The 26,232-nt window shown below is 50.5% G+C and overlaps 12 protein-coding genes across 12 annotated transcripts; 4 read left to right on the top strand and 8 right to left on the bottom strand.

Moving 5' to 3' along the window:
• Nucleotides 1-461: 461 nt before the first annotated feature.
• On the bottom strand, nt 462-1,492 carry HO173_005605 (uncharacterized protein; the record flags this gene model as incomplete). The annotated part of the gene is made up of 5 exons (XM_037307520.1): nt 462-729; nt 776-798; nt 848-981; nt 1,070-1,159; nt 1,396-1,492. 5 exons carry the CDS (start codon nt 1,490-1,492, stop codon nt 462-464), a joined length of 612 nt encoding a protein of 203 aa, XP_037165329.1.
• Nucleotides 1,493-2,645: 1,153 nt separating this feature from the next.
• HO173_005604 (uncharacterized protein) lies at nt 2,646-5,480 on the top strand (the record flags this gene model as incomplete). The annotated part of the gene is made up of 2 exons (XM_037307519.1): nt 2,646-3,111; nt 3,166-5,480. The coding sequence occupies 2 exons, from the start codon at nt 2,646-2,648 to the stop codon at nt 5,478-5,480; spliced, it is 2,781 nt and encodes a 926-aa protein (XP_037165328.1).
• Nucleotides 5,481-5,796: 316 nt separating this feature from the next.
• On the bottom strand, nt 5,797-6,249 carry HO173_005603 (uncharacterized protein; the record flags this gene model as incomplete). The annotated part of the gene is made up of 1 exon (XM_037307518.1): nt 5,797-6,249. The coding sequence occupies one exon, from the start codon at nt 6,247-6,249 to the stop codon at nt 5,797-5,799; it is 453 nt and encodes a 150-aa protein (XP_037165327.1).
• Nucleotides 6,250-7,191: 942 nt separating this feature from the next.
• On the top strand, nt 7,192-8,865 carry HO173_005602 (uncharacterized protein; the record flags this gene model as incomplete). The annotated part of the gene is made up of 1 exon (XM_037307517.1): nt 7,192-8,865. One exon carries the CDS (start codon nt 7,192-7,194, stop codon nt 8,863-8,865), a length of 1,674 nt encoding a protein of 557 aa, XP_037165326.1.
• Nucleotides 8,866-9,325: 460 nt separating this feature from the next.
• On the bottom strand, nt 9,326-10,794 carry HO173_005601 (uncharacterized protein; the record flags this gene model as incomplete). Its single annotated transcript, XM_037307516.1, has 4 exons — nt 9,326-10,106; nt 10,162-10,226; nt 10,276-10,477; nt 10,532-10,794. The coding sequence occupies 4 exons, from the start codon at nt 10,792-10,794 to the stop codon at nt 9,326-9,328; spliced, it is 1,311 nt and encodes a 436-aa protein (XP_037165325.1).
• Nucleotides 10,795-13,711: 2,917 nt separating this feature from the next.
• Nucleotides 13,712-14,557, bottom strand: HO173_005600 (uncharacterized protein; the record flags this gene model as incomplete). Its single annotated transcript, XM_037307515.1, has 1 exon — nt 13,712-14,557. The coding sequence occupies one exon, from the start codon at nt 14,555-14,557 to the stop codon at nt 13,712-13,714; it is 846 nt and encodes a 281-aa protein (XP_037165324.1).
• Nucleotides 14,558-15,387: 830 nt separating this feature from the next.
• On the bottom strand, nt 15,388-16,581 carry HO173_005599 (uncharacterized protein; the record flags this gene model as incomplete). The annotated part of the gene is made up of 2 exons (XM_037307514.1): nt 15,388-16,459; nt 16,517-16,581. The coding sequence occupies 2 exons, from the start codon at nt 16,579-16,581 to the stop codon at nt 15,388-15,390; spliced, it is 1,137 nt and encodes a 378-aa protein (XP_037165323.1).
• An 896-nt stretch (nt 16,582-17,477) lies between these two features.
• Nucleotides 17,478-19,634, top strand: HO173_005598 (uncharacterized protein; the record flags this gene model as incomplete). Its single annotated transcript, XM_037307513.1, has 5 exons — nt 17,478-17,867; nt 17,925-18,010; nt 18,060-18,077; nt 18,131-18,397; nt 18,446-19,634. 5 exons carry the CDS (start codon nt 17,478-17,480, stop codon nt 19,632-19,634), a joined length of 1,950 nt encoding a protein of 649 aa, XP_037165322.1.
• Nucleotides 19,635-19,711: 77 nt separating this feature from the next.
• Nucleotides 19,712-20,550, bottom strand: HO173_005597 (uncharacterized protein; the record flags this gene model as incomplete). The annotated part of the gene is made up of 3 exons (XM_037307512.1): nt 19,712-19,759; nt 19,813-19,987; nt 20,066-20,550. 3 exons carry the CDS (start codon nt 20,548-20,550, stop codon nt 19,712-19,714), a joined length of 708 nt encoding a protein of 235 aa, XP_037165321.1.
• A 715-nt stretch (nt 20,551-21,265) lies between these two features.
• Nucleotides 21,266-22,258, top strand: HO173_005596 (uncharacterized protein; the record flags this gene model as incomplete). The annotated part of the gene is made up of 2 exons (XM_037307511.1): nt 21,266-21,745; nt 21,815-22,258. The coding sequence occupies 2 exons, from the start codon at nt 21,266-21,268 to the stop codon at nt 22,256-22,258; spliced, it is 924 nt and encodes a 307-aa protein (XP_037165320.1).
• Nucleotides 22,259-22,332: 74 nt separating this feature from the next.
• Nucleotides 22,333-22,707, bottom strand: HO173_005595 (uncharacterized protein; the record flags this gene model as incomplete). The annotated part of the gene is made up of 1 exon (XM_037307510.1): nt 22,333-22,707. The coding sequence occupies one exon, from the start codon at nt 22,705-22,707 to the stop codon at nt 22,333-22,335; it is 375 nt and encodes a 124-aa protein (XP_037165319.1).
• A 329-nt stretch (nt 22,708-23,036) lies between these two features.
• HO173_005594 (uncharacterized protein) lies at nt 23,037-24,450 on the bottom strand (the record flags this gene model as incomplete). The annotated part of the gene is made up of 7 exons (XM_037307509.1): nt 23,037-23,371; nt 23,465-23,529; nt 23,586-23,971; nt 24,031-24,098; nt 24,149-24,185; nt 24,232-24,256; nt 24,404-24,450. The coding sequence occupies 7 exons, from the start codon at nt 24,448-24,450 to the stop codon at nt 23,037-23,039; spliced, it is 963 nt and encodes a 320-aa protein (XP_037165318.1).
• Nucleotides 24,451-26,232: the final 1,782 nt, after the last annotated feature.

Below are 26,232 nucleotides of genomic sequence, written 5' to 3'. Positions count from 1 at the left end.
TGGCCTGTTTCAAGTCCCAGTAGATTGGGATTGGCTAACCCGTGAGCTTCACGGCTTGAAATCGTTGTGAGCCATTGCCATGGTTGTTTACTACATTAGGACCAATGCATCAGTGCATGTGGCTGGCAACAACAGGTCAGACGATCGACTAGACTCAAGCATGAGGACGGTCAGCCACATGCCCTCAACGTGTATAAGCGAGCATAGAAAAGTTCCAAAGATACAGAGATTCTCAGATAGGAGCGAAAGATGATGACATTTTCTTCGTTCATCTGGTCCTTGGACCATCAGCTGAACTATGCTTTTTGGTTTAATCATCATAGAATGCTGTAGTACTAGAAGAGGAAGCGCGCGGAACAAGGACTCACAGTATCGTATCGCTTTTGGAAAGTCTATTCTCGGTCGTTTTCCGAAGCCCTGTCATGATTTCCAGCTGCCCGCTGGTTGGCTGAAGTGCCTTCTTATGTCTCTAACTCGTTGGCTGCATTCTCTTTCGTTTCTCCTGTTAGGGGTTTCCCAGTCTCGTCTGCACGTTGATCTGGTACTCTTGCTGCCTTCGAGTCTTGCGCTCCGGTCTTCGTGGTTCGATGGGCATACACAATCACATCTCCCATAGCGCAAATAGCGAAGACGGCCATCGCAAACGGCCAGTCCACCGAGAGCCTTCTTGCGGGCTTATTCAATGCGTCCAATGCTTTCAAACCTGACGCCAACACTCCTATGTGACCCCTGCGTAGCCACAGTAACCACAAAAGCACAGCAGCTAGTTAATCACCCAAACAGTCCAGGTGATTCCAGCTGTGATATCGTCAACTGTTGTTGCAATGTTCCAGGGCTGATTGCTCACCGAGAAATGGTCGCAAACGGCATGCAAAGATTGAAGACAAAATTGCCCGCATTTAGCTTGTATAAGTGGACGCTTGCCCTGACGCCCAATAAAAATTATGATGGTCCGCGGTCTTATCAATGTTGCAACGCTCACTAGATGTTGCGCCACGTCAGTATCTAAGTAAAGTCTGGTTGCATGGAAGAGAAAAGGAGCAGACGCCCCTAGGGGTCGTTGGCATACATAGGCAGACTAAAGATCCACTCGCCGCCCAATTTTGCTTGCTCCATCTATCCCAGTCTTTTACTTGAGGGCAGTACGTCTCTTCAACTCCTCAAAATCCTCCGAATTAATCAGTAGCTTGCCAAAACCTCTGATAGTGTAGACCCGTGAGGAGGCGCTGAGTCTGGCAATTTCGGCAGAGGCGTCATTTATCAGGCTAGCAGACGTGGAGGCTTCATCACATTGTGCTTGTGAAAAATTTCGGCACGGATTGGTAATTTGAGCCCACGCGCAGTCCGCAGTTGCCGCAAGGAAACCTCCAAGAACATAGACGGCGAAAAACGTACGACGATTGAAGACCGAGCCCAATATACTTGCGACTCCGATGAGGATCAGAGAATCGATCACCAGACGTATGAGGCCATCATGGATAAATTGTGACATGACGTAAGTACCCAGACTGGCAACATTCTGAAAAGCCTCATGCCTATGATAACTCCAGAAACGGGCAACAATGCTCTTGTATTGTTGGTATATTTTGGACTCCTGTGGCACGAAGTTCAGCAGATAGAGAAAAAGATAGATTATGAGTACTGGGAGACTAATGGCAAAGCCCCTTCTCACGCTTTGACGGCGACACGAGGGATCGAGCGGGTGTAACAGGATTGCAAACGGGTCATATGCTGTTGCATAAGATCTCAAGTGTGAGTCTTTATGTATCAAGCAATGTCTGATCGAAGACTGGGTGAATACTGAGTTGTGAAAATACCGCAAGATTTGTCAGTGGCGAGAGTCGTGGTGGCCAAATCGCGGATTGAGCAAGACCAAATGGGTGATATTGGATCGAAGGAAGCGGAGGACGTCGTTGAGGCACGCATGATAGGTAACGCTGGACTGTCACAGGACGACAAATATTCCAAGATTGCTCCACTGACATGAATCTAGAGGTTTCCGGCGTCGCAAGTCAGGTAGGGCAGCAGTTGGCGGTAAGAGCGCGTTGGAGATGGTACATGGGCGCGCGCTCCTACAAAAATTCAAGCAAAGCATGACTCGCATGTAAAATGAAGAACAGGGATCATTCAGAGGAGAAACTGTGACATGGACTTGAATGCAAGGGAGAAAAGCCCCCATCACTTCGCATGATGCAAGTCGACCAAAAGGGTAGTCCGCTTTCTAATCCTAGAATATCCCATTCATGCGAACGAGTGTTCCATTGGAAGCTCTAATCAGCGACAAAGTAGATCGATGCCATCATGCTTGACTGATGCATTGCTCTGCTGTTGAAATGACGAAGCATGGGGAAGCGGAGCTCGCGGAAGAAAACGACGATGATTTTCGACATATAGTCTAACCTAATGTGGTTGGATCAGTATCACTAGCGCGTAAACGAGCCTCGGCTCTCTGGCTCCTCTGGGACAATCATAAGCATCATCGTTCATGATTCATCGCTCTATTAATTTACAACGCAGTAGACGAGTTTCATAGATTCCTAAAGCCTTCAGTCTTCACAGTTCTCACTGAAGTTTCCTGACACCATTCTAACTAAAAATCTAAACTAACGGCGACATTCTCAGCTGGCCGTCGACGTATTTGAAACATGGGCCAAAGCAAGTCCCAGACTCTCCCGATCCTTCCTTTACCCAAGGGGTCAGTACTCTTACCAGGAATCACCCTTCGTATACCAGTAGCCAATCGAACAGATATACCAGCACTCCTCACCTCGGTCTTTACCAAAGACAGACGGCCCAGGCCAGACGCCACTGCCATCTCTATCGGATGTGTGCCCATCAATTCTCCTCTGCTCCGGTCAGATGGCCAGCAACTGCTTGAAGATGGAAATCCGAAGAAGACACGACAAATCGACGATGAAGATACTAATTCCGGCGAGGCTGATCACCGAGATCTATTCATGTATGGCACAGTGGCCAAGATCTCTGGTGTCCAAGGGCGCAGAGCCGACGATCTATCGTTGATTGTGGAGGGCGTTAGGAGATTCAGAATCGACAGATTCACTCAAATGAGGCCATATTTCGAGGCAGAAGTGGCCTACTTGGATGAAGAGGGTATGCAGACCGAAACCAGTCGCTGAGGCTAACCGTTGACATTTCTCTCTGTAGTGATGGTGACAGATGCTGAAACGCAAGCACTCTTCGAACATCTCAAACAGCTATCTCGCGAACTTCTTACCCTCGTTCGAGTTGCTTCATTCCTGCCCAGATCTTCTACAAACCTGTCGCCTCTGCTCGCCAGACGCCTGGAGCTATATGTGTCGAAAAAAGGGTTGGCAGACGCTGGTGTGCTTGCGGATTTCATGACCAATATTGTCGAAGCCTCTTTGGAGGAAAAATTACGGGTATTGGCTGCCTTGGACGTTAAAGACAGATTGAATCACGTCATTGAGTTGCTTTCGCGGCAGATACAAGGGATGAAAGGGAGTGTCAAGATCACAGCAATCACGAGCACGATTCCAGCGAATCAGGGTCTAAACATCAACAACATCAGTCGCAAAGATAGGGACGCTCTGATTAGTCGAGCGATGAATGGCTTTGGAGGTTTCAATCCTGGCTTCTCTGCTCCAGGGGCAGGCGATGAAGGTGGCGATGAGGAGCCGAACGAGCTTGAAGAACTCAAGAAAAAGATTGCTGAGGCCAAGCTTACGCCTGAAGCGCAGAAGGTGGCAGACAGAGAGCTGAAGAGACTGAAGAAGATGAACCCTGCGCAGGCTGAATTCGGTGTCTGCAGGACCTACATCGAGACACTTGCTGAAGTTCCGTGGAGCGCTTCAACTGAAGCCCAGCTTGGCGTAGAAACGCTGAAGCGGGCACGAAAACAGCTCGATGATGACCATTATGGCTTGCAAAAGATCAAGAAGCGTCTGCTTGAGTATCTCGCTGTGCTGAGACTGAAACAGGCACTCAATTCGGACATTGAAGCCCAAATTTCCAGAGCTAGGAAAGAAGCTGCTGCTCCGGGGGACGACGAATCAGACTCGGAGACACCCTCAGCCGAGACCGAGGCTGACTCGACTAAGATACAGATACTCCAGAGTAATCGCCGAGTCGACAAGTCACCCATATTGCTTCTCGTCGGCCCTCCAGGGACAGGCAAGACCAGCCTTGCGAAGTCCGTAGCGACTGCGCTTGGACGCAAGTTCCACCGCATCTCGCTTGGTGGTGTGCGTGATGAGGCAGAAATCCGCGGCCATAGGAGGACGTATGTCGCTGCAATGCCAGGTTTGATTGTTAACGGCTTGAAGAAGGTCGGCGTGAACAATCCAGTGTTCCTCCTTGATGAGATCGACAAAGTGGGTGGCTCCAACTTCCACGGAGATCCATCAGCTGCTATGCTAGAAGTCCTCGACCCCGAACAGAATCACTCATTCAACGACCATTATATCAACATTCCAATAGACCTTAGCAAAGTCCTCTTCATCGCCACTGCAAACAGTCTCGATACGATACCACCTCCTCTTCTCGACAGAATGGAAACGATCCAGCTATCCGGCTACACGACTGTCGAGAAGCGCCACATTGCGAATCAACATCTCATTCCCAAGCAAATCGCGACCAATGCTCTTTCCACCTCCGACATCCATTTCGATGACAACGTTGTTGACACAATCATAACATCATACACCCGCGAATCTGGAGTTCGCAATCTCGAACGCGAGATTGGTTCTGTCTGCCGCTACAAAGCCGTTGAATATGCTGATGCAAGAGATACTTCTACCCTCAACAAATTCAATCCCCACATATCCATGTCTGATCTCGAAGAGATCCTCGGCATCGAGCGCTTCGATGAGGAAATTGCAGAGAAGAGATCTGTCCCTGGCATCGTCACGGGTCTCGTTGCCTACAGCTCCGGCGGCCAAGGCAGTATTCTTTTCATCGAAGTTGCGGATATGCCTGGCTCGGGTCGTGTGCAGCTGACGGGAAAGCTCGGTGATGTGCTGAAGGAAAGCGTTGAGGTGGCTCTAACATGGGTTAAAGCGCATTCGTATGACCTTGGCCTTACAACAGATGCGAATGAAGACATCATGAAGAATCGCAGCGTTCATGTCCATTGTCCTAGCGGTGCTATACCAAAGGACGGCCCATCCGCGGGGTTGGCGCACACGATCGCTCTCATCTCATTATTCAGCGGCAAGGCAGTGCCTCCTACTATCGCCATGACAGGTGAAGTCAGCCTAAGAGGCAGAGTCATGCCCGTAGGTGGTATCAAGGAGAAGTTGATCGGTGCTCTGAGGGCAGGAGTCAGAACTGTGCTACTACCCAACCACAACCGGAAGGACGTCAAGGATTTGCCGGAAGAAGTGAAGGAGGGTTTGGAGATAATCCACGTTGGACATATATGGGAGGCAATGCGACATGTCTGGCCTGAAGCTCATTGGCCTGGGGAACAGCATCTTGCGGGGATTGAGAGCAGATTGTAGATTAGAGGGCAACGGCGTTTTGGCTTGGCGGCGTTTTGCAGAGCCTTGATCTAAGTTGTCTTCGTTGCATTGTTGCTCGGCGACTTAGCCATCTGAATACATAGGATGCTTGTACATAATGAATCTTTGGACACATCGTGAGGGAAAATCTCAGGGGCGATCAGAGAATATTTTCAAAGCCTTGCACATATCATACAGTTTTCTCTACCAGAACGCCACCATTATACCTCATGAAGGCCATCGCTGCGAAAACCTCACTGCAAAGCCCAGCTACCTAATCAGCTATTGAGTCCCCTGCGGTAGATATCTTCCATGTTCACGTCTGCAGTTTGTTGTCCCCCTGAATCGCCTGCTCATATGACGGCGGTACCCCTCCCTGAGCGCTCTCCCCTCCCGCCTGCTGTCCCTCTTGCTGGGACACCGTGCCATACCCCCTCTGCTGCTGCGGTCCAGGAACATACATATGCTGGCCCCCGTGCGGCTGATTTTGCTGCCTCAATGCTTCGTTACTGGGCTGGTGGTTCACATAGTAGTGCGTGACTCGCCCGTTCTCACCCTGGTCGCTGGGTATGGTTTGGTATTCATAATCGTCGGGTTCAGGGTAGAGGGAGATGATGTACCAGGCGTGGAGGAGGCCTGGGACGTAGCCGAGGGTGCAGAGAAGGATGTTGATGAGGCTGTCAGCGGTGCAGATGCCTGACTTGATCCAGACGGCGATGGGGGGAAAGAGGATGGCCAGGAGGCCGAGGCAGATGTCGCCGCTGCACATGGTTCTGAAGGTGGATACGTTCGACGGAGGAGTGGATAGTGGATGCTAGCTGGTAGTTCTGAGGTCGTTGTTGATGGTTCTGTCAGTCAGAAACGGCAGAGTGGTGATGGGATTGTGTCTGCCTGAGAGTCTGACGAGTCCGAGTTTCCCGAAGTGTGGCTGAGTCTTGGCAATGATGAGCCGTAGCCGCCCGCGCATGAGCGCGTGTGGAGCTGGCGAACATCAACAAAGAACCTCTTCACAAACTGCATGCGGCGAACATTCTTCATTCCAAGCTTTGAGTCTCTCACAAGCATAAGAGTATCGTAATAAACACCATTAAGTCCACCGACAAAGGATTTCAAATGCCTGATACCACGAGTATTGCCGCCGCGAAGAGCAGGCATCCCGACTCAATATTCAGCGTCAGACATCAACATATGGGGAGGAGGTGCCCGTCGAGCCGGACGAGTTGCGAAGCGCCGTGACAATAGCGATCAATAGGAAAGGTCTGCGTGAATGGTATTCTTGGAGTCGACTCGGAATTTGGTCAATAGGAATTAGGCGCAGCAACAATAGCGTGGTAAAACCGTCAATACTAGTCACAGGAGTGAATACCTTCAAGATCAGAGCGGGAAAAAAGACCAGCCTCCTCTTTTTCACTAGCGCCAGATTGTGAGCTTTCCTCCTACTTAATTCCTTCCAAGCTTTCCACTTTTCACATCTACAACATCTACAAACATATACGCACAATCCACCCCATTTCATTCATAAAGCTTCTGGCAAGCAATCGTTCCACTTACACATCTTTAATCTGCAGCTTCTGGCAAGCCTACAACCATCAAACAACCTTTGCAACACCTCTGCTTCTGGCAAGCTTCGGTCCAATCCGCTCGACTAATACACAACTTTCAACACACACACCACCTAAGCCCAAGCATTTCACCAGCAACACCTGAAAGCATGTCTACCGGAGCGCACCAGCGCGTCACCCGCTCTGCCTCCAAGGCACGCTCCACGGGAGCTGCGTCCACCGGTGCCGCCTCCGTCGGTGCCTCCAGCCGTGGACGCTCTCGCCGTGTCGGCTCTGCGGCGCCGTTGGCAGAAGATGATAAGCCGACCGTTGGCAGCCAAGTAACTCGTGCCTATGGCACAGAGGGAAAGTCAGCGAGAGCACAGCTCTTGTCTGCTCAAATTGGCGTGAACCAAGCCATCAACCCAATCGCCAACGCTGTTTCTAAAGCTCAAGCTCCGGAGTCTCCGACTGCCAACACTTCCCCTAGACTTCCAGCGCTTCCGGAGGAACCAGAGTCCAGCCGAGGGGTCAGCCAGCCCGTCGTCGATCATATGTTCTCTACTATCCAGCGTCGCTCTTCTTCTACTGATAGCAACCAGAGCGGGCCGCCCGTGCAACCTTCTATTGATGGCAATCAGAGCGAGCCGTCCGTGCAACATTCTTTCGATGACCATCAGAGCGAGCCGCCCGCGCAACAAAGCTTCTTCTCTAGGTACTTCTGGGCTCCTCGTCGCGGCGGATTCAACGCGGAAGGTCGCAATCGCACATCCAATATTATCATCGAAGACAGCATCCATAGTCGTGTCAACGAGCCGGACGAGCTACATTTCAACGGGTTACCGCCCCAGCCACCAGCGTACCACTTCATATATCCATGGTCGCCGGCCGTGTTGGTGAGAGATGTGTTGCTCGTTCTTATCTTTCTGATCGGACTCCTTTTCTGCTACGAAGTCAAACGCACTCCCATGCTCGGACTTGGCAACGAATCCGAACTCTCTCAAGACTTCCGTACGGCCTCCCCAAAAATTCAAATACTTCATCACCGCGTCAGCAAGGTTGAACAGCGCGTGCAGGACCTCTCGTTCGATTCTATATCTGTCGACGCTACTACGGCTAAGCACCAGGTCAACTGGTTTACTCCTGGTTTCGGTACCGGTATCGACCTTTATCTCTCCTCACCGACAGTCTCCGAATGCGATCCGACCTGGACTCCGGATGGCTGGCCTTGGTCATTGTTCAAATCTCAGAATTGTCCGCAGATCTCACTCTCAGCACCGCAGTACGCAGCCCTCAGCCCATGGAGTGATCCTGTAGATGATGCCTGGTGCGCTCCACCATCCAATGGAAAGCTCCAACTCACCGTCGCATTATCGCGCACCATCGCACCCACGGAACTCGTCGTTGAACACGCCGCTATGGACGAAATGCCGGTCGGTTTCATGGGCAGTTCTCCAAGAGAAGTCGAATTGTGGATCCATATTCCCGATGATAGGACTCGCGCGGCCGTTCGCGAGGCTATCACCATCATGGATCCGTCTCTACTCGAAGACTCTTCGCCTCAAGGCAAGACCATCGGCGACCAAGCTCTCCCGTTCGATTTCGTCCCTGTTGGGCGTTGGGAGTACAACATTTGGACCAATCAACGCTTGCAGTCTTTCCTGGTACCTCTATCCCTCGTCGATTATGGCGTGAGCACGAACAGAGTTGCGGTCCGGGTCAATTCCAACTGGGGCAATGTCAAGTATACATGCCTGAGTCGCCTGCGCCTTTACGGGGAAGACACCTCCGGTAGCACAGAGGGATTGGATGCAGCGCCTGTCGGAATAGCTTTGTCGCGATGAGATCCAGCAGAGGATGTCTTCATCGTGTTCGAAATCAGATACTTCCGGTATCACAGAGAGGTTGGATGCAACGCCTGTCGGAATGGCGCTGTCGCAGTGAACTTCAGGAGAGGATGTCTTCGTCGTGTTCGAGATCAGATACTTCCGGTATCACAGAGAAGTTGGATGCAACACCTGTGGGAACCGCTTCGTCGCAGCGAGATTCGGTGGAGGATCTCTCAATCTTGTCACGAGATCATGATGTAGCATAATACTTAGTAGCATGAATCTCTCTATGGAACACAACAATTAAACATCGTTCCTTTGCATCTTTGCAAGCCAAATATGCTGTTCTCCACTCGGGGATCATCCCCCGAAAAACATCCCCGTCATCAAATACAAAACCATTGAGGGATATCATCTAACATCAATTCCAAGTAGCCCTCCCCAAAACAAAAACCCCTCCCCCTAGCTCCATCCATCAATGCCTCCTCAAACTAGCGACGCTACTCTCATCGCTCTCCAACCTCCGACTCGTCCTCCGACCCGTAAACCGCACCAACCTCGTATCCCCCGCCTTCCCACCCCCCGACGCCGCCTTCCCCCCCACCGCCCCTCCACCGCCGCCGCCCGTCCCCGCCACCGAGCGCCACAGATCGCGGCACGCGGAGCGCGACGTGACGGCGTAGACGAGGGCGTTGCAGAAGCCCTGCAGGGGCAGGACGAGGGCTTCGGCGTAGTTGAGGCCGAAGCTGTAGCGGGCCGGGTGGGCGAGGGCGTAGAGCCGGTTCGCGCTCGAGGGCACCCAGGAGAGGAGGAGCGCGCCGAAGAAGAGGAAGGCGACGCGGGCGTAGAGCCAGGCTTCGGGGTTCGTCTCGCGGAGGGCGGCGGTGCGGGTCAGGGCGCGCACGCGGAGGAGGTCCGGGGCGGCGGAGGCGGTGGGGTCGCTCCGGTGGTGCCGGTGCGGCGGGGCGGGGGGGGCGGCTTCGACGTTGACGCTGTAGGGGTCGAAGCCGGCCGTTGGGGCGGGCTCGGTGCCGGGGATGGCGAGTTCGGCGTCGGGGGCGGTGGTGGTGTTGTGACCGGCGGGTTTGAGGGCGGAGTCGCGGCGGGCGTAGGTTGTGACGTCGACTTCGGTGGTGACGGTGCCTTCGAAGGGGTTTTCGTTGAAGGGGTTGAAGAAGCCTTGGAGTTGGTGGCGGTTGTTCCACACTTTGCGGAAAGCCATCAGGTAGATGATCCAGGCGAAGAGGAGTGCGACCCTGGGTTGAGGGGTGATTAGTGGTGCATGTGTGGGCTGGGGAGAGTCGGCTTTACCACACGATGCCGTAGAGGGTTGCCACGCGGAGAAAGTCCCATTTCGGGGACACCCAACACCAGAGCTTAACATGGCGTCAACGATTGCTTCTCTGAACTGTATCTTGTACTTACGAGAGCTGGACCGTATATCTTTCCTCGGCTTTTGGTGTTCACGAAAAGATATACCAGGGCTGGTATGAAGGAGCATCCATAGCACGCGAGGAAGTATTTCCACTCTTGTCTCCGCATGCGCTCTGAGGTCCATCCACGGAACAAGGCGAGGTAAACATTGAAGCCCATGCACAAAGCCCAGAGGGTATCCACTCCGAGAAACCTACACTGAACGTTAGGTGCTACAAAGAGCATTGCAACTTTCGTCTCGACGTACCATTGTATAGCAAAAGCCTGGAATTGGCACAGCGACGAATTCTGGCCTGCAGAAACGCCATCTTCGGCAATCAAGGCTGCGATGTTCATGCCTAAGTTACTGAATGATGCGAAGAAGAAAAGCCGGTTGATTGGTTTATCGAAGCCTCTTCCCAGCAGGAAGGTGGCCAGAATGAAGAGAATGCCGAGGAGAGAGAATATGGAAGTGACTCTTTCTGTTATCATCATTGCATTGACCTGGCTGGGGGTCGCTGTCACGGCCATGACGGGCGATTACTCGCTGGGTCAATGAGAGCGCTTGAAAGCGTCAACTCGGGACAAGATTTGGCGTTCTTGTGGCATGCAAAGCCTTTGCTTAAGAGACAGTACTCTTGAGACAGTGGACGACGGAGACTATTCCTCTACGACGGGCCTTTTTCAGCATTGAAGGAGACAATATCGATAGGACAGAGTAGTAATCATGAGCAAGAAAAGCTAAGGAAGAGACATGTGTCCGCGAATGCAGGAAGATGGAATGATACAGTACATAGTGACATTGTCCCTCAAGTAAGAGAAAGTATTTAGCGAGTGGGGCACAGCTCGATAGTCGATAGAGAGACAGAGCAACGTTGTACTCTACTTTACTTTACCTTATCCCTGCCCATGTCCTCGCCCTAGACCACTAAGATAAGGTACAAGCCTACAATAACAAGGGACTAAGGTACGGTACCTGAAAGTAAGTAAGTAATAGTACCTTACCGTACCCTTGCAGGCTTGTAGCAAGGCTAAAATGCTGCCAAGACCCGGGGAAGTAGATTCCCACTCTTTTTCAGCATGCTAAGCTCCTGGCGCTGAAACTCAATCTACCAAGTCTACCAATGGGGAGTCGGGGACACGCTGCGGGGTCTGACTTACCGAGTACTAAGGTACGATTACATAGCTTACCTTTAGAGAACGACCCTGAAACGAGCCATGTGAATGACGCAGTAGCGTGTCTGCACCCTGCCCGTCACCGCTTCTTTGTCTAACGGAAGGTAGCTATCAACTTGGTGTGCTGCGATAAGATGCCGCCTTGCAGATGTTTCACCTTTTCCCCGAGAAATACTGTCTTGAGCAGGGCAGCTACATCTTCATTCCTTCGTCATGACCCATGACCAGCAGAGGCAAAGCTGAGCACCAGATACGACTTTCTTCCAGGCATGACGTGCAAGGTGACATAGACGAACGGAAGCGTGCCCTGTGCCGCCTGCTAGGCCGCTTGGACACGGACGCCGGCCGAGGAAAATCCTCAAAGGTTCCATTAGGCAATTGGGGCCGTCTTACGGTTGCGTTATATATTGTTTTTTATATTAAGGTTCACGCGGGGTTACCTGCAAGTCAACACAATTGCTCGTATTCGAGGCGCGCGGTGCTAATGCTACTTTAGTTCCTTCGACTGCTGGTGCTGCGAGATGGGTGTGTGGAGTGCGTAGTGGCCGAATGCAGATGCTGAGATAGGCGCAACGTTGCATCATGCAGAGACGATCATCCGAGTCTCGAACGTGGAAAGATCAGGTGGGGGGATGATCGTGCAGGGGCAAAAAGCTAGAGCCTGTCCTCTACCTACTCCGAGCTGAATATCTGCGCGAGAACGGAGGATGGCTGACCTTGCATACGGCAACATGGCTGTAACGTGCAGCTGTGACCTCTCCCTTTGCGAGTCTATGTTGGTTGGCAGATACCGTGGACGGCCTGGCAGCAACACTGTATTCTCAAAGCATGCACATTATGAGGAAATTCGGATGGACAACAGCTAATTCTGGAAGGATGAGGAGACGCATGTTGCGCAGGTGACACTGTTGATGTCTCGATTACAACCCGAGCGTTGGTGTTTGGAAGCAACGATGGCTACAAATCTTATGGCGGTGAATGTGAGCCGTCCTCTTAGTCATGATTTCGTTGCACTGCTGATCTCGTGGTCACGTGGATAATTACGCCTCATTAGGTCTCTGAATTGACCGATTGGGGATCTCGACCCACGAGAGTCCTTGCTATGTAAGATTTGACGTCTGTTCTCCAGGAGGACTTGTCCCTGACGTTTCTCGTGTCGTCAGTACCCTCGTGGAATCAGACTAGAGATGAGGCGGTCTTTGCAATGGATGACATCCAGAGTCGCTTAAGCAATGACGGCATTCTGCTTCGATGGCGGGGAAAATCCCATAACATAACAGCAAGGTACTACTCGTCTGGTGTTGGAGACAGCAGAAAATTCGTGTGAATTTGTAGAGGGACGTGTATCCGTATTATTTCTCGTTCCAAGAAAAGTTAATGGCCCGTAACAGGACGGTCTGACTTATAACGCACACTCGTCTTATGCGATATATACAGAATCTTCATCGTGCTACGTCGTGGCCATGCAATACCACCAGACTCCTTAGGACACAAAGGGACAAAAGTTGCAAGGCGGTAATCCTACGAGATTGAAGTAGTGAGGGAAATTTGTATCCTCTTCCTGTACAGACCCTACGAAGACGTACCGATATACGAGGGGCGCAAACGACGCCAGCTCCAAAGAGACTAGTGTCCTCGATGCAGCACTGGGCGGAAGTCAGCACGCTCGAAGAAACTTTGAAGGAGACACGGCTCGAGAAGTCTTGAAGAAATAACGATGTGTGTGACTAAGTATAGTACAAGATGCTCGCCAGTTCCGGAAGCCAAGCAAGATCAAAGATCCGAGACATGAAATCTCCTTCATGTCCTAGCAAGAACGATTTCATCACGATCCATAATTTTTTGGGGCGATACTTGTAGGTGTACATTTTCAAAGTAGAGACTAACAGGATCCTGCAGGATATAAAGCTGAATAGGGGACCCCTCGGACAGCGGGCAAATGAACGTAGGTAGGTTGATCCGAAACCTCATTTCGCATCGGCTGGGAATTGCCTGAGAAGGACTCAAGGCAGTAGGTAGACAGCTTCGAAACTTCCAATTGGCTGCATTGCGATTGCTACACAACATATTAAGAACTCGGTTGACGAATGGAACCCAAGCTTCTTCGTCTCGATTGTCACCCGCTGATTTTGTTCCTACGTCTTTAACTATCTTCTCGTAGATAGCGCGTGAGAAGTTGATGGTCCATCCGTCGCAAGTGCATTCGCCTGTGCTTCCACACACTGTAGCTGAGCGGTCGAAACATTGATTGCGTTAGGGTTCCTCACCGCATCTATGAGGCCGTGTTCTTGGACGACTTGGCGTAACGCGACATATCGATTTGACCATCCTTGAACCACTCCCGATAATCGTCCCAGTGATTATTGTACCAGTAGTTACGACAGTCCACTGCATCATGGTCGGGTAGTTGTGACGCAATCTCAACCCAGTCCCTTCCTTGGTCGCGCATACGGATCAGGGATGCTATCTCTTCCGGCGCCCACGGGAACGCTGAGGCAGTAGGGCAGGGGTAAGGTAGAGAACCTTGTGTCTGTAAATACCGAACGAGGCAGTCGCCCGCGGTGCGGCGTAGTCCCGGCATTAATCGAGCGAGTGACTTCCAATCATTGCCTGCTTTGTGGAAGTCCTGGAGCTGCTGATCTTCGAGTTCGGTCCATTGATAGTCGTCCTCATAGTCGACCGGTGCATCCATGTACTCCCATTCCACCTTCACTGCGAGCCCAGTCCGTTCGGGGAATTCGTCGCCAACTTTCTTGGGGGGGTAGCCAGCTTTATGGAGGCTAAACAAGAGCTGCTCCTCACTCGAAGTCCAAGGCCATTCTTCTCGCAATTTTTGCATTGTCTCAAGGACTCTGTCGTATAATAGCCGGCAGCCTCTTGCGCTGCGATCTGTAAAGCGTTTAGAGATGTCTCGGAATGACATCCCGTCGTTGCGAAGAGACATCACCAATTCTTTGTCGGCGGCAGGCCATGGATTGTGCGGCTTCCCAGCATCTTCCACGACGAGAATATCGCGTGGAACTGGTGACGATGGATTCTGGGATGGATTCCCTTCAGTTTCGCCCGATGGATCGGACTCGTAGGGAGCTGAAGCAGGTTCCTTGGAAGTTGAGTCCATGCTTGACATAAATAGAGATCTTCGGCAAGCACACGGATTTCAGTGACCCAACCAAGAGAGCGTGCGATTCCAAACCAACTCTTCTGCACAAGTCGTTGATGAAGTCCGGCAAATCGATGCCGATGTCGACCATATATAGTGTTCGTCCCGCAGGCGCTCAACGAAAATATCTACGATCATTCCTATCAACCTGTGCCATATAGACGAAAATACCTGAGATAATCCGATGCAGACTTTCAGGCAGAAGTAGGCCAAGGTGCTTGGCTACTGTGTTTCTGACCCAGTGCTTGCCACAGTAGGGGTTGCTTGCTTAGACTTGCCGGTGCCCGGCGACACCGTTGTCTCAATACTGACCGTAGACCGTGAAGGAAACGGCGGAGGAAGCAGCAGCAGGAGAATAATGATCTTCGATCAAACCGGTGAAAGTACGAAGTATCGAGGCTAATTCGGATGTAAGACGGGAGTGGAATCTGGCGACAACGGTTAGGAGCTGTTTACTGAGCGCTGCATTTGCCTTACTTTGCCCAATGAGGGAAGTCGGAACTGTATGCCATTAGAACGCAGACCAATTCAACCAAAGCGTCCGTCTCCCCTTTTTGGTTCATTTTTTTCTTCTTTTGTTATTGGATATGGAGATAGTCCACGCAAACTGTTCAATTCTACTCAAATCTCCGTAATGTGCCTAGATTCGAAGATATTCTTTACCTCATCTTGATAAAGTCGGCCATTCCCCACAGCCCGACCCTTCATACTTCTTGATCCTTATCATTCAAGTTACAATCTCGCGCTGCGTGCCAGCCAGTCTTCATTTCATGAAATTCTTGTAGTCTTCATCCTGTGAGACCTGTGAGTATCTTGATGGTATTCCTGATGCCATGCAAGAGATTCTCATCCGGTCCATGGCCTGGCGTCCATTCCGCGTGAGCAAAGTCGATGAGCTTCAGGCTTTGGATTGCAGGAAACTTGATTTCTTCGGCGTCTTCTCCTTCCTCCTCATTGTCACGATCGTCAACATTGACATCAGCATCCGTATCGTTGCCTTTTATGGGATCGTCATCATTTATGACACCATTGCCCTTTGTAGAATCACCGTCTGAGACATTGCGATCCAGGGAGGCAATGATATCTCTCTCGGTCGCGAAAGCGTCTTGAAGAGCTTGCTGGTCGCCTTCGTACACAAACAGGAGACTCGCGGAGTACATCCTGCTCTCTTCCTTTCCTATCACACTCTCCATCGCTCTCAGGTCCTCCAAGAACCTCCTGATTACTTTCCTAATAATTCCCTTGGCTTTCACTCCCTTTGCCAGTTGAAAGTATTCCTCGAATCCTTGAGAAATGGTCTCAGCGCTGAAACTGCGGCCATACATTCTGTCGTAAAATCGGTAGCCGTCAGGCGTTACATTCTCTTCCCCATTGCTGAGTGCGCCCTGGTAAGTCTTCATACCAGCAATTCGAAGACCAAGAGACTTGCTCGTTGTTTCTTCCGCGTCCTTATCCAGCTTCACTCGCTTAGCCATCGGAGCATCATCAGCCCACAACCTTGCGCCAAGCTTGACATCAAGGATGTTAGGTTTCTTGAAGCCGGCTGCAACGTTTTCCAGGACGACGGCCGAATCTGTATGAATTCTACCACCATTTGACGGCGCCCAGGCGTTTTCGACGACCATGGTACCAGGGACTCCATGTATTACGGATGGCTCGGGATCTGTCTCGCTGGGCAAGACCAAGGCTCCAGCTGCGTGCGCTGCGTTCGTGTCGGCGCCAAGAGTGATTCTGCCAAAGAAGGTTGGGATGTGAGCCATGATATCTGGATGTGCAGAGGTGGAGTCGTAGAAGTCTATTTCGGACTGCCTGCAAGGCTTGATGACGAGTTCGCCGGATGGGTCTGAGAGCACACCATCACTATCGAATTTCTGTCAGCTCCGAGTCAGGGAATTTATCAGGCGCCACGTCACTCACTGGCCTGCGGCGACGTTGTTAAAAGCAATAAGCTGGGACTTTCTGAAGGACTTTTCTGTCGCCATTTTGTGAAGGCGAAGTGTGAAATCAATTACATAACGAGAAGCATAGGAAGATCAGTGGTTTTCCCAAAACTAGAAGCTTTGGGAATGGCCATATGTGAAGTGAAGTGAAGGCCACGTAGTGATACGCAGCCCCAGAGAATGAAGTGAAGAAAAGAAAACGGCCAAGGAATCGGAAGGAACACGAATTCATGCAGGGCTGAAACCTGAAAAGTGAAAACCTTTCAGTACCTAGTCTGAAACCCCGCGGCTAAAGGGATCACCCCGACACTAACGATAGCTACCCGAGAAACTAACTCGCTGATCTCGCTGATTAATTCTACGAATTGGTCCGTGTGTAGCAGTGCACAGGTCAGAAGCTCAAAGAACGAGAGAACTTGGAGACTTTGGTATCAAGTGACAAATCATTGAAGACCTTGGCGTCGCTTAAGCATTGGAGAGGGACTATTGCCGAGCGCTTATTTGTATGACCGTGCGTAAGCTAGAAAATCGCACGTCACTTGGCTGGCGCGCAAGGGCAGCATGTTTTGACGTAGCAAACTCTTCAGCTTCTATCTACCTACCTATTGCGTTGTTGAGAGTCTGCGCTCTGCTTCTGATCTCAATACTACTGCATCTCATTTTTGATGATACTTCGTTCCCATCGCTCGGTGAAGCATGATATCGATGACAGGATTGCATCACTCAGTATTGATTCACTCATACTACAAGTGTGAAGTTGATGCTTCATACGTTCAATAGCTTTCACCGCCTCATTACTTCTCCTTTGCCCTTTTAAAATCTTCTAACTTGCCTCGATCCGTCTCCCTTCACAGGCGCTCTCGTTTCTAAGACCTTTCAGCACCCTTTGCGTCTACCTAATAGGCTATGCCCTTGGAAGCTCAGTGACTACAGCCACCATGGCAGATCGACAGCAGCTCACAGCTACAGATGATGTTATTGAGATGGAGCCTTTGACCGGGCTTAACCTCATCTCCGATGCTACCACCAATGGCAACATCTCCAAGAAGTCAACTATTTGGGCCGAGGTTGACTCAAACTCTGTGTCCAATGTCAACGATAACGCTTCTGTCAACACAAAGTCCAAGTCGGCTGCGGATCCCAAGACAGTGTCGATCGCTGAGCCAAACGAGGAGGCAAGCGGCATCGATGAGAACCTTGAAGTAGCCTTACCAGAAGGCGAGGACCATGAAGAAGACGACAATATTGACGGAACGAACATGCATATGGAAGTGGGCGGGAAGAAGAAAAAGAGCAAGAAGAGAAAGCCAAAGAGCCAGAGAGGATTAGTACGGTTTCAGTACATCGTGAAGGAAAATCCTTGCTAATGCAGTCCTCGTTCGCAGAATAATCCAACAGGATTCGAGGAGTACTACGTTGATCCTCCCATCACACCAGTCGAGTACGAAGAAGAGAAGAGCATGTATGATACGTGAGTGATTCTGATCTCCCGTTGAAGGGTAGAGCTGACTCGCTCAAAGCTCTTTACCGTTCGCACAGTATGTTTAAATTCGCACACAAGACTTTATCCTCGTGGTTGACTTCCACGTAGGCGTATCGAGAAAGCAATTCAGCGTTTCTTAGCGAAGCGCAACCTTGACTCCACTCGCAAGAACCTCTTCACCAAATACCTTATCCACGGTGGCATCGAAGCAGGACCAAATATGTTCTCAGGAGGCCTTGACACCGAAACCTTGGAAACAATGACCGCCGCAGAAATTGCCGAACTTCGTGCAACGACCTTCGTTGGTTCCGACAAGAACGACATCGGCAAGTCCGATCATGTTGTCGACTTTGAACGGTGTCTTGGATCGTTTCTGTAAGTCAATGCTCCTTGCCGTAGAGCATCACACTGACTCATTTCTAGATCTCACACACTTCCTGGTCAATTCGAACTATACTCCGAGGAGAAGATCAAGTACTTCGTCGGCATCATCCGCAACTTCTTCAATTACCTTTTGCATCATGATGTCTGTCCAGAATATAACGACCAGATCTATGCGGCACGCACTCTGTGTGATAAGGCAGAGAAAGAGCTTTGGGCTATCTCACAATGCAATCTTATATTTCCCGGCGACTTCAACAAATCCTGCTCGGAGATCTTCGGCGGCATGTACCAAGGAATATGGTCGGCGAATCAGGAATGGCTGCAAGGCAAGGACATAGACTATGAAATTGGCATTAGTCCTCATCACGCTCGTAAAGTTTTCAAATACGCCCTAGCAGCTAACGCCGACGACGACATTCACGAGACCTACAGAAAGCAGCTGGAAGAAAAAACCGCTACCATCGCACACGTGAACGAAAACATCGGATTCGAAGTTACAGAAATCCTTTTCCCCGCTCAAGAGATCCTGGACTTCTACGCCCAACCTGAGGCTGCAGGCCTTAAGCCTGTCGGCAAGATGAGAGCGAAGACCTGGATTATCCCCACGGCGGCTGGCGAAGACCTAACTGAAGAAGAGGAAGCAGCACTCGCCGCAAAGATCCCAGAGATCAAGCACTACGAGTTCTGGGTCGAAAAGGAGAGCCTGTCGCATTGTATCGTGGGAATGAAGCTCGAAGCTACAGTCACGGAGCTTAGCTTTGGGGTGTCATATTTTGACGCTCTGTCTGGCGTGCATTGCTCTTTCTACCAACTTTTGCCGAATGAGTTGATGGCGGGGTGGAGGGCGCCTGAAAAAGAGTGGCTACCGATGAGGAAGAAGCCGGGGGGTGCTGAAAACCGTGACGCAGACTTCAATGATATACCAGGCGAGGTCGGTGAGGAGAATAAGACGCAGGATGCTGGCACTGCGTTCGGAGAGCAGCTTCCAGAAAACACCGTGAACGGAACGAATAACGCGGGAGATGAATTTCGGAAAATGAAGGAAGATACAGGCCATGCAAACGAAAACGGTGGCAATCGCAGTACGAATGGGAAAATCACTGCGGTGCAGATGGCTGATGCTGCCATCGAAGTTCGCGAGACGGGGGAGAAACTCATACAAGTGCCAGGTAACGCAGAAAAGGTTGTGGAAAAGATTTTTGATATCAAATCGAGATACGATGACTGAATAGGTAGGCTGTTGCATTTCCACCATCAGGAGAAGCACGCATGCTATCAAGAAGAGGTCTCACGTGAGACTGCTTTTTACGGCGTCATGAGCAATTTGCCCATGGTCTTACGACCCTCGAGATCCTGGCGCAATCGTCAATCATATCCTTCCTAAATAGATCAGGGCGAAGACCTACGTTATGCGCTCTAGCTACGTCCTTCAAAGGATACGTTTCATGAATGCGAGTCTTAAAGTCATCTTCCGCCATCATCTTGAATAGTTCGTTCGCATAATGTTCATATTCCTCCCGTGTGGAGATGTAGTTGAATAATGAGGGTCTGGCAACCTTCGCATTCTTCGCGGACAGTTTGCTACAGACGCACAATTAGCATCTCGTCTCTGCATCTCAAACTCTGACGCCGTCACCAATGGACAGATGTTTGACTTACGCAATAGGAAACGGCGGGACAGCCCCACTCGCGTTCCCAAAGCTAGCCAACGTCCCTTTTCTCGCCACGCACTCTAAACTCCGGTCAAACGTATCTTTGCCCACCCCATCAAACACCGCCGCCACACCAGCACCACCTGTATGTTCCTTCACCTTCTCCAGAACATTATCTTTACCCTCAACCAGCACAACCTCGGCCCCACTCTCCTTCGCCACAGAAACCTTTCCCTCACTCCCCACCGTCGCTATAGTATGCGCGCCTTTTGCTTTCAAAATCTGACACAACCAACCGCCGACCCCTCCACTCGCCGCTAGTACTAATACCCAATCGCCCTTCTCGACCTTGTGCGCTTCCTCTGTCAATGTCAATGCTGTCAGTCCTTGCAGTATAGCGGCGCAGGCGTCTGGTGAAGAGATCGAGTCGGGGATCTTCATCGTCTTGGCAGCGGGCGCGGCGGTGTATTCCGCGTAGCCAGAGCTCCCCATCCCTAGCAGATGCAATTGCCGATAACTCCGACCCTCAAAAATATCTACATCTTATCAAAAATGGACGATAAGTCTTCGATATAGCACGGATTATAAAATTCTTGAAGATTGGAAAATCGTACTCCGCGCTCCCTAATTTACTTTTTCAATTTTATATTAAACTGTTATTGAATACTGCCAGGGAATTACATCTGGGGGTAAAACCGAGTAGTAAAGTAGGTTGCACTTCCGGGTAAATACAAGTACCGGGCTTTCCTGTATTGTTTCTTGGCATTAAGAAGATCGCATCCCCATTTTGATATGTAGTGTACTTCGCTTCGATTGAAATGAAAGATGAGACAAAGATGCATCAGGGCATTTGTCATAATCACAAACACGATTCTTGAATCGTGTTCATGCTCTTGAATTTGGTTCATGCATTGCAAGAAAGCGCAAAAGTAAGATCTCTTCGTGTTCTCTTTGATGGAAAGAACAACAACAATCTATCGAATGTTTATATCTTTAGCATCTTCCTTGAGGATACAGTCGGGGTGCAACTGGTAACGTCAATGCCAAAGGTTTTCTCCATACGCTCGTCGCCAATAGAGTAATGTATTTACGCTTAAACCCGTCGCTGAACTTAACGCCGATGTGCGATATGTGACGCAATGTTCTTCTGTCCGCGGACATCAGACTTGAGGAAATCCACCTATCGACAACAGGCCCCGTCGTCAAGATGATCGATCCTCTGCCGCAGCCTCCAGCTCTCATACGTTCCCTAACACAGCCGATTGCGGATGCGCTGTCCCTCAAAACCCTGCCCCTCCACGGCCACGAAGTCCTCCTATCATTCATTGCCTACTACCTGATGGAGAACTTCTTAGCCCCTAGATTCTCCGCCGAATTCTTCGCGACGACCTACTCGTCCCTACCACCACGGACCAAGATCAATTGGAACATCCGCGTCGTCTCAACAATCCAAGCAATCTTCATTTGCGGCCTGGCATTCTGGACAGTCTTGGCAGACAAAGAGCGGGAAAACATGAACTTGGAGGAGCGAATATGGGGATACACAGGCGCGCTCGGGATGACGCAAGCGTTCGCGGCAGGATACTTCATATGGGATGTCAAGATCAGCGCTACGAATGTGGGGATTCTAGGATGGGGATCGCTGGCGCATGCGGTCAGCGCGCTGCTGATTACTAGCTTGGGGTTTGTAAGTCTCCCGATGCTAGAGGATGACAGCTATGGAGGCACATGGAGCTGACTACTTGCGAGTTACAAGCGTCCGTTTGCCAACTACTACGGTGTGGCGTTCGTACTCTACGCTATGTCGACACCATTCTTGAACCTCCATTGGTACCTCGATAAGTGCAACATGACCGGTGGAAATGCTCAGCTAGTGAATGGCGTTGCGCTCTTGGCCTCTTTCTTCGGGTCCCGGCTTGTTTGGGGGACTTATCAGTCGGTGATGGTGTACCAGGACATTCTAGCGATTCTCCAACAAAACGTTGGCGAGGGACCGGGGTCGAGTACACGGACCGGAGACTCAGGAGTGATGCGCTTTTCCGATGGAAAGGTGCTACCGCTCTGGCTGGCCTACACTTACTTGGGCAGTAACACTCTCTTGACCGTGCTCAATTTCTACTGGTTTGGGAGAATGGTAGAAACAGTTACGAAGAGGTTTCGCTCACCACACAATAAGAAAGCGAAGCTTGCGAGTGAATAGCAACGGAAGCCTGACGTGGAACCCTGGAGTAAAGTATTGGCATAATGGCAATGATTCTCTGCAAGTTGGGTAGGTCAAGGCCGCCTTCCAACCAACCCGGTACTCTGTCTTGCGAGATCAAATCTGATGTGCTTGATGATGCGCAGGCGGAAGACTTTCTGGGGTTGTTTGAGATGAAGGATGATCATCATCAGGTATTCGAGGAGTGTATTGACCTGAGTCCTGATGTGAATGGTGCGGAGTTCATCGTCGTTGGGCTGGAGGGGTGTTGAAGTTGAGCTTGGGGCCGGTTGCCCAGGAAGGGGCGAGAGATTTGATTGTCGAGTTGGGGACTGTCGAGTAAAATGGAACGCAAGTACTGCCGGTTGAAAGCTGATGTCGGAGGCTGCTGGGGGTGAAGGTGTACCCTTTTTTGGGCGAACTTCTGATGTGCCTGAGTCCGCTGCCATTGCTGTGAGAAATACTGAGCTGGAACGGTACGGACGTCTCTGACGAAGTTTGGCGTTTCTGAGGCCTTTAAAATATATCAAAGAGGTACATGTTGGATACAGCGAATGTCCTGGTAATACTTGCATGAACCTTGCTGTCACGAGCAGACCGCTTGAAGATCAGTTCGTGAAGATGGGAAAACCTTATGGGCTAAGTAGGAGCCTCCACTCTTCGAGCGGAGTTCAGGTCAACTTGGCAACGAACGAGTCAAGTCGTGGTGGGGAACACGATCGGAAATCTTATGCTCAGGGTTCATCATTTACGACATAGTCCATGTAACGAATAGTCATTACGGCGATGGATGTTTCAATCCATTTTCCTTGAATGCATCGTCGTACCCAAAGCCTTCGTCATTGGGCCTCCGCCAGCTGACATCACCCAGAGACAATGGGGGCGCCGCCATCTTCTCATTCGATGTGGGATGCGTTTCTTCTTTCTGTCTTACCGAGGAGTCCAAGTACCACAGGTCCTTACTTCTATTGATGAGCCTGCGCCAGAAAGTTGTGGTCTTCTGGACTTTGCGGTCCAAGACCCCGAGGACCGGCAGGAGGGTTGGGAGACAAGCGCTGATGATACCAACGCTGGTTTCGACGCTGGACCAATTGATTGGGGTGACGGAGGACCCTGAAAATTTTCAGTCTGTCAGTTGGGTTGAAATATGACGGAGAGAGCTTCACGTTACGGTACGTTAGGGTGCTTGATGGGTAAGGGACTTACAAGTAATGTCCGAGAGGTCAACGTTGAATACAAAATATGTCCTTGCTATGCTTGCGCCAATGGTGCTGTGTTGCCCATAGTGTGAGTACAGAGTGGAGTTTAATAATTGCGGTTGGCTTACAATGCACCCAGCAAAAAGATACCACTCAATCCGCACTTCCGCCTTGGCGAGAGCTTCAGCGTCCAAACGATGTAAAGTGGTAGAACGAGAATCCAGACATCGAGCGTTACATTGAAAACAGACGTGGGAATGAGGTAGGCATTGGTGTCAATGCAATGTTGCTCCTGATAGAACGTATCGGAAACGAAGGCGGCGCTTATGGGAGTGCACCTGAAGATAGCCGTGAAAGATTTGCCAATAAAACAGCTGATGACGAGGGCGCCGGTCATATAGAGGACTTTCCTGAAGCCTGTGCGCGATCCGAAGAGCCGTAGGTAGAATAAGAGAATGGCGAGCTTAATGGTGGAGATACTGAAGGGGTAGTTGACGTCGCTGGCGTAGATCATCTGCGAAGGACGTCAAATGCCAGGCTAGAAAGAAGTCTGTCGAGATGCGAGGAACGTACTTTCAGCAGCACCATTCTTTGAGGTACTTCGACAAATTGGGCGTGACGTCCCATGCCATGATGAATATCTACTTTCTGTCAGGCGATGTATCATGTTGCAAGATTTGTTCCAGTATACCAATGAAGACCATGACGTAAGTTGCATAGGAATCCAGCTATAGAATGTGAGCAAGGTGAATGTCCAATGGAAAGCGTCCATACCAAACTGATCACAATGAGAACGTCGCTGGAATACAATATCGCTGTCAGTATCGCCTATTCTAAGGAGCTTAATCGAGTCTAGGTACAAGTTTCGAGGGTAGAGACCCGCAAGAGATGTCTCGAGACTCAAGACCTGGGTTGAAATTCGAAATGCGGCTTAGAAAATACGTACTCCCACCAGAATCTAGCTGCAGATATGCGTCGCGAGATCAGACGCATGGTAACTGCGACAGTAGATAGGATGATTAAGGTTATGCTATATGCAAGAAGAGATGTCGACCGTTCACTAGATGCAGCGAGCATTTTGACAGTTGTGAAGAATCGAAATTCAGCAAGACAGCAACAAGGGACCACCTTTTTGCAAAACGAACGTTGAGGTGGGCAAAGCACCATTCTGTATGAATGGCGGAAGTGGTGTCTTCGCTAGGCACCTAATTTCAGGTGCATGGCACGCCGCCCGAGAATATGCATGCCACTTTATAAAGGCACCAACCATACTTTTTGAAACGCAAATTGCGACTAACAGGACGGGGTTTTATGCACGTTGACGACGCAACGGGTGTCAAAAGGTAGGAAACTCGAGACTTAAGATGTATGAGGGTGGAAAGAAAGCCAGAATCTGAATTGTGCCCTGCTGCGCCGGACGGACCACAGCCTCGCCCCCAGCATCGAAAAATGATCACGCCTCAAAGGAATGCTTCAAGCAAACACCGCATAACACTACAGTTCCTCGAAACGCTGAGTATCACGGAACGATCCGTAGCATAATATTCTCAATCACAGGTGAGATAGACGAATTGGAGTGAATTAAGTACGAGTAGTTCATAGCGACCTTCAATCTGTTGATTTTATCGGGTAGTCGCCGTGCTTGACTGCTTTGGCGAGAGCATCGGAAAGCGCAACTGCGGAATCACGGGGTTTGCAGGAGTCAGATAGAAGCAGCAGCTTACTTTCTCTGCAATCTTGTGTATACAAAGAAGAGCATACTGGCCTGTCGACTGTTTTTACCAAGGGACATAGATAAGCTAGTCCTTATAGAGCTTAGACAACATTGCGACACAATTCAGGTAGGTATGGTTGATGAGGCTGAGTTCTCGCGGGTAGGAGGACTGATTATTCTATGAAACAGGAAGCCTGCTGCAGGAGGATATCCCCCTCTGCCAAGCACCTATACCGCATATAGCTAGTCTGTATACTAGTAAGGCTGCGATCTTCCGGCCAAAACCTCACATCAACAACCTCGTAACTCGTACTGTTACCCTATTTCCTCTCAAAACCCCATCATGCCAATCTAATGACCTTCGCTCCCCATCTGCTATCCCTGCTTCGTCCCCCCGCATTCGGTATCGCCCTTGCGGTTGTCAAATATTTCTTCATCGGTCATTTCTTCACAACCCATGTCGGCTGCTTCGCCCTCACCGATGGACCTTCTATGCTACCTACGATCAATGTACGAGGAGTCTGCGTATACATAGACCGCACATCTAGAAGAGGTCGGGGGGTCAAAGTGGGAGATGTTGTCGATTTTCAGCATCCGATGGTGCAGGGTGCGGGGGCCATAAAACGGGTTATGGGGATGCCGGGAGATTTTGTCGTGAATGATAGAGGGGGGAAGATGATGATACAGGTACGAGGTCTATACCTAGAAGATTGACAATTGTCAGCGCGGGCTTGGCAGGAAATCGCTGATTAAATCTTTACATTAGGTGCCTGATGGTCATTGCTGGCTTCTAGGGGACAATCTCCAGGAGTCGAGGGACTCGAGAGTATACGGGCCGATTCCTTTGGCGCTGATAAAAGGAAAGGTTATCGCAAGGGTTTCGCCGTGGTCGGATATGGGATGGATTGAGAACGGTCTACAACGCCCAGAGGAGCCATGAGAGCTGCATGGCTTGGAACATGGTCTCACAATGCACCTTTTCCAAAATACGGATCATAAACGCCTGAGGGGAAATTGCTGGTAGGAGGTCGTGTAAGAGCTACACGACAGTCCGCTTCTGA

Source organism: Letharia columbiana (assembly GCF_014066305.1).
Source record: "Letharia columbiana isolate WasteWater2 chromosome Unknown Sc0000016_s0, whole genome shotgun sequence".
NCBI lineage: Eukaryota > Fungi > Ascomycota > Lecanoromycetes > Lecanorales > Parmeliaceae > Letharia > Letharia columbiana.
The sequence above is the reverse complement of the archived record's forward strand: the minus strand, read 5'-3'. Positions and strand labels throughout refer to the sequence as shown.